The sequence below is a fragment of the Propithecus coquereli genome, unplaced genomic scaffold (genome assembly GCF_000956105.1).
Source record: "Propithecus coquereli isolate 6110/MARCELLA unplaced genomic scaffold, Pcoq_1.0 Scaffold573, whole genome shotgun sequence".
NCBI lineage: Eukaryota > Metazoa > Chordata > Mammalia > Primates > Indriidae > Propithecus > Propithecus coquereli.
Genome location: NW_012151652.1, coordinates 332,704 through 339,571, shown reverse-complemented (window position 1 = coordinate 339,571; position 6,868 = coordinate 332,704). Strand labels below are relative to the sequence as shown.

The window sequence follows — 6,868 nt, the reverse complement described above, 5'->3', positions numbered from 1 at the left end:
ACTCTTTAAGAAGAAGGCTTACTCCCCCACCAGATAGGCCATGTTAAAGCCACAACTGCTGTTAGATATCAACCAGCGGTTTTGAAAGCATAAAGCCTGGAACACTTTACTCAAACACTTTATAATTTGATGGTAGAGAGGTAAAACAGATAACCCAGATGCTAGGGTATGAGGGGCCTAGAGAACACTGCACACGCCCCCACCCCTCCACCCCGCCTTCCCAACTTCCACTTTTCTCCTTTCCCTAGGGCTGGTCTGTGGGGTGAGAATTGTGGGGGATATGGAAGCCCCTTAAAAACATCACTCTGATCCAATCTCCTCTTTATAAAGATAGGAGAAAACGAGACAAGATAGAGGCAGTGAAATGTTTAATGTCACACGTTGCCTGATTAAAATAGTTCAGCTGACTCACTCATAAAATAATCACAGTTTTCTAATGAGAGGATCAAAAGTATGTTGGGAAAATACTAAAGAAAGTAACAATAAAAAAAATGACTAGGAGAAGCGAGGCCCCAATTTTGAGATTAAAATGCTATCACCCAAACCTATTCTTCCTATACCAAAGGAAACTTTACAGCATAGATACAGTTTAGGAAACAGGATTTTTTTTTTTTCTTCAATTTGGACTTTTTTTTTTTTAATTGGAAAAGTTTTTGGAAAAGTTTCGAACATAACGAGAAGTATAGGGAACAATATAAAAAACTACTATGGACACATTTTTGTTATTTTCTTGTCTTCTTTGCCTCTGATATATAGATATACACATACACATAGAAGTATAGTGTGTGTGTGTGTGTGTGTGTGTGTGTGTGTGTATGTGTGTATAAATGAAGTCCCCTCTGTATTTCTTTTCAGCCCAATTCCTCTCTCCCCTTCCCAGAAGCAAAGAAACTCATGAATTTAGTCTGTACTTTGATAGTATAATAAGTATATTTGTTTGTTTGCTTGTTTTACCCATATAATTTTTATTATCAAAATATCAATTAAACTTAAGCAAATTTTAACATAGTTGTTAATATGCCTGCCTTAAGATAATAAAAAGATTTAATTGCTGACAGAGGCAACTTTAGCAACTTCAAATCTTTGAACTACATTTCCCAAAATAAAGATGCTTTGGATTTCTTAAAATAACTATTATAAACACTACTACAGTTTTTTATTTTATTCTTTGGATCCTATGCAGAGCCTGACTGTCTCAAACTTATCATTCATCTTCTCAAGTTTGGGTTATTTGGTTAACTGATATAAAAGATAGAGAAGGCTGTAAAGTCAGAGCCGAAGAAAGCAGGTGTGACAGCAGAGGTGACAACTGCTGTCTGATATTGAAGGAAACAAAAAAGACACAGAAATGGTTATCTGCATACATGGTATTGAATAGAGAAAATGTTAAACTACATTAGATAGGCAGAGATATAATTTAGAAAGATTTACATCAAAAATAATTGAGATTTATAAAAATTTCTAATGCTTTGGGGCTCTGGTAGTCCCAAAGTCACGTTTTGTATGCTGGCTCTATCGTTCACTATTATAGTTGGATGACTTAATCCCTCTGTTCCTCCTGGTAAAATGGGACTAGTAATAGTATCTGCTGCACAGATATGTTGTGAAAATGAAATGAGAGAATCCATGTAAGACATGAGGAACAGAGCCTGGCACAGAGTAAACACTTCGTACATGTTAGCTGCTTGTAGTAGCAACAGCAACAGTAGTAACAGCAGCAGTGGTAGTAATTTTGAGAAACTGGCACAGGTGGAAGAGTTCATAACCTGGTATGTGAAGAGAGCACAAACTCTGGAGCCTCACTCTTTCAGCTGGATGCTTTGAACTCCCTTACCATCTGAGTAGGCCTGGGGACAATGACATCACAGAGGTTCTGTGGCTGCTATGAGGGTTCGGTGGGGATGGAAGGTGCTGAGTGCCATGCACATGGACAAGCTCAATCAACATTAGCAGTTACAAATATTTCAGATAAATAATGCCTTACATCCTACTCTTGAAGTGCAGCATCAAGCTCACAGTTTCCTCACACTAAGAAGTGACGGGAAGCTAGAGGAAGGATCTAATTGCACTTATTAGTTTATCTAGGAACAGTGTGCCTAGGTTCAGAAAGACTATGCAATCATTGTAAATACAGCCCTATCTAGGCACAGCTCTGCAGGAATAAAAGGAGACCCAAAAGGTGGGCTCTTCTTCCTTGAAAAGGGTGGCTAAGTTTCCTCTGAAAGTCTTACTAAGATCATCAAGAAAGGGAGGCCTAGAAGATACTCTTAAAAATGGACCAATGATTTATGATAAGTGCACATAGCTCCAAAGCACTTTCACACACAATAACTTATCTGGTCCTTGCAGCGACCCTATGTGAAAGGAGGCCCTATCCCTATTTGTCAGGGGAGGAAAGTGAGGTACAGAGAGTTACAGTGACTTGCTCAAGTTACTGTATTACAACAAGGAGAATCCACTGCATTCTTGTTTCAAGTTCAGGGCTTTTATTACCCATGCACGGCCTTGCGGAATGTTACTCCCTGGCATGCACTTGCCATACGTGGGGCCTATTTCATTTTTCCAATTTTCCTGTTACCTTAGTTGTTACGGTCAGCTTAACCCTAAATCCCATACCCTTACTACATCATATATGCAGTATGCGTGTGTACACATGCACATGCATGTGCTCTTATATGCAGGCACACATGTAAGCACATGCTGGGAGACAACTGCATTTATTTTTCACATTTTAATTCTTTTTACGTGTACTTTTAAAAGATGAATATCTTTGAAGATTGATGTGATTCAGCGAATTTTGAGGATGCTAAATCATTTGTTTGGACAGAAGCCTGAGCTGTAATTCAGTCCCAACAGAGGACAAAAAAAGGTTTTTCACTTTAAATGAGCCATGATTTTTTTCTGAAAACGTGATCTAATTTCTTTTATAAAGGAAGTGTGAAAGAACTTTTGTTGCCATCTCCAGCTGTCAAGCGGCCTCCCATACTTTTGCCCTGCAGCAAAAGGAAGGGACATCAGGTGACAGATCCCAAATTTCAACTAGTCACACAAATTACAGACCTTCCTATCATGGTGTCCTCTTGACCTTCTGCCTTTCCCCTACAATGAAGAATGAGACACAGTTTAAATCAAAAGGACTCTCATGGGCAATTTTACAAAACAAATAGAAGGCTCCCCCCTACCCCTCCTCCCCCTCCCCCCTCACCCCCTTCCCCCGCTGGGCCAGCCTGTTCCTTCTTTCTAGGCAGGCAGGAGCTAATAATGAGAAAGACCTTTTCCACTCCAGACAAAGATGCTCTGCTTGCCAAGCCCTGTTTGCTTTAAAGAGTTTAACAAAGTAAATATTTACAAAAACAACTATAATCAGATGCCAAGTACCACTTCTAGGGGACTCGGAGAAGTATTTACAAGAAAGGCCTTCTCCATGTGGCACCACACTACATAGTGGCAGAAACTGACCAAAGGTCTGTACTGGCTCTACCATGAGGCCTGGCACATCGAAATCTTTCTCTTAGCCCAGAACACTTCCCACAAAGTATATGAATAATTACATTTACCATCGAAGAGTCAATTCAGAAATGTTGTACCAATCCAGGAGCACAGGAAAAAGTCATTTAAAATTACTGCTTTCAGCAGCTGGGGAAAGCTTTGTGAAGTCAACAGAGGAAATTAAAGCCAGGGCTAATTAGCATTCAGAAAACATGCCACTATTTTTAAAAGTTTTTTTTTTAGAGGTGAACTGCTCCCTGGCTGAATCCTAGTCATAACATTTGTATTACCTGTAGATCTGTTTTCTATAAAACTATGGGACCTGAGCGCTCCAACAGGATGAGAATCAAAACAGGTGCCTCCGCCTGTTCCCATTATGCACATTAGCCCATGGCCTTCTCACAGCCTGTTAAACAGCTGAATTTGAAACAATAATGGTGCAGGCCAAACACTCGCCTGAAGGCCTGTCTGTCTTGGGATTTGGCCATTTACATTGATTTTTTTCACCCACATTTTTCACGAAACACAAATATTTGCCATGGCAACTGGGGTGTCACATGACATGCTGCTACATAAATAGCCTGGAAATCTCTTAAGGGGAAACAGCCCACCAGTGCTGAAAATACAGTAAAAAACTCTTGAAGATTTGGGCATTAAAAGAAGAAGATCTGGGAAGAACAGGTAACAGTCTACTATGGAGACACAGTAGGATTAATTTCTCCTGTGCCAGTTTTCAATTTCTCTTCTTTTCTTTTCTTTTGAGAATAGCAGAAAACATGACCACATTAGGGTAAGCCAGAAAAAGACACTGCCAGCTGTCTCCTTTCTGTGGTGAAAAGTTTCAATTATCACAAGTCTGTCTGGGGCCCATCGACATAGGAAATCAAGCTACGAAAGTCTAGTATCTTCAAAGTACAGGAATATCCTTGAGGATGAATTATGTACTGTGAGGTCCTAGTGCTAAAGAATACAAAATTCCTTCCCTTCTTCATTAAGGTATTCTCTGCAAAGTTGGAGATCTTGCCTTCTTAGCCTATGCTTAAAAACAAAGGAAATACAGTAGAACCTCAAAATAACATATCCTATATAACACAAAACTTGGATATAAAGCAATAGTTACTGTATCCCGGACTCCTGGACTCCTGACCAACTAGCAGTACAGATTGACCCCATCATCTAGTTAGTCTCAATGAGGCAAGATGATTGAATTTTTTAAACCCCGCTGATAGTGTCGAGGTAGAGATGATTTGTGCAACATCGCCCCCGCCCCCCGCCCTTTTAAAATCCAATGCATCCCAGCAGGAGCTGAAATAGCACTTACTTCTATGTGAAAGGTACAACTCTGTAACATGTGTATATCACCAAAAATATGGCAGACAATATTGTAAATAAGAACAACTTTCTTTCTGTAGTTAGAAACATGAATACCTTTGATCTTTGTTTCTTGGGCGAGACCTTCACTTCTGCTGGAGTCTGCCGTGGTTTCTGAGATGCAGCAAAAGAGGCTGTGGATGGAGGTGGTGCAACGTTACCTTTTTCAGGAGAGGCTGAGTCATTGGACGGATGCTATTGAGTTTGCACCTTGAAAGTCAGATGGCTTTGTCACCCACTATTGGCTCACTATCCATCTTTCCTATATCCATTCAATGAAACATCTACGATCATTGACTTCAAAAGGAAAGCCAAAAGCATCGAAAGGCAACAGTTCCATCAGAATACAGGGTCAGCCTGCCTTATGCAAACTGCCCAGATGAAAAGGCAAATTTTAAAAGCAGGCAAATTAGAATAATATTTGCCTTATAAAATGCTTCGCTATTATACTTCTTTGAATAACCGGATTCCCAAGTTCATGTAAAGGTAATTAATATAGCTACATATGATGGATTATTCTATTGTGTAGCCATTTAAAAAGATGATTCTGAAAAATTTAAATGACTTGGGGAAGTGATACAACTGAAAAGCACTGTAAATATTATTTTTAAAATTAATTAAATCTGTAAGTAACAACTTTTGGAGAACACACCTAGTCCACAGGGGAGTGGACCTACATGCTAGACGGCACTTTCTCAGTCACGCCTCTCCTGTTGCCTGGAAGCAAACCTCACTGCCCTTTACAAACAGCCCAAGTCTGACAGTCTTGGGAGAGAAAAATTCATACATTACTCATTCCAAGAAAGAGAACAAATAATTTCATTTAAATAGTTAATCGAATAAAAGAAGTGAGGCTTCTTTCAACTCAATTCCTTCAACTCAATCCCCTTTTCTGTCACTTGTTCTATAACAACAATCTTAGAAGGAATTGATAGCTATTGATCAAAAACAGCAAGAATATCAATATATAATTTGGAATCTCACTTTCAGGACTCACTTCTTTCAGACTGTCTCAAGCGGGCTTCGAGGAATATCTCCAGTCATCTTTTAAAAAGCAGGAAGAATTGCAGAGCCTCATCACTGAAGCTCACCTTTGCAAAAGGGATTTATTTGTTGCATCTGACCAACCCAGTTTTACACTTCTTAGGTTTCCCTGGCTTCCGGCAACCCTGCCCATCTGTTGTAGTCCTCATGTTCGCCCAGCCAGTGTGTGGCAGTGTATGAAGATCCCATTTTAAGCCTGTAAGTTTTTGCCTCCACTTCTGTACTCTCCTGCCCTGGTGTCCACTTTGGACTTTGCTCTCCCATTTCTGAAGGTAAATTTACACGCTGCTCCCAGGCTGCTTTGAATCCACAGATTCACCAGTAAAACTTGTTATTCCTATTGTTTGCAGACTCAGTATGCTTTTTGTTTAACTTTCAGGTTCCTGCAGACAAGTGAGATTTATGGCTAAATTCCCATATTGAAACAAAATAGCTGCTGACAAGTTTTCAAGTGGGCATAACTTTTAAAGGATTTTAGTAAAATTCTAATACAATTTGGTAGGATAAAGATCTCAAAGATTTGTAATTTGACATGGCTAATCCACAGTTAACAGTATCTTTAGGAATTTTCTCAGTTGCCCGCAGAAATGCTATCACTAAATTATCACTTCATGTAGCCTTGGATTTTATGAGACACATGCATTTGAAGAATGTGTCTGCATCTTTAACAAAACTGTATTCTAAGGCACTGCCTATTTTGCTACTCAATTTCCCCGCTGGAAAAATCTGTATGATAAATTTTGCCAGAGTTAATGTCAGGAAAAAACCAAAAACCAAACAAACAAAAAACCCAAAACACACCTTGTATTTTTGGACAACCTTGTTTGTTTCTGTTGTAGTTATTGATACTTGCCTGCCAAGTAGCCATCCCCCTTTCTTCCTTGCTAATTTTAGAACCTAAATTTTTTTAGGGTGACAATATGCCCAGCTGCTAGGGTTGTCAGATTTAGCAAAAAAATAAGGC

General features: G+C 39.4%; 1 protein-coding gene across 1 annotated transcript in view; it reads right to left on the bottom strand.

Annotated features, from left to right (window-relative positions):
* The window catches only part of IQCH (IQ motif containing H), a 242,877-nt gene that overhangs the window by 151,543 nt on the left and 84,466 nt on the right, over window positions 1–6,868 (bottom strand). Inside the window, exons 4-5 of the mRNA XM_012658125.1 lie at window positions 4,918–4,994; window positions 3,061–3,099 (exon numbers count right to left, since the gene is read on the bottom strand). Of these exons, the coding sequence (XP_012513579.1) occupies window positions 3,061–3,099; window positions 4,918–4,994 (116 nt within the window). The remainder of the gene's footprint in view (window positions 1–3,060; window positions 3,100–4,917; window positions 4,995–6,868) is intronic.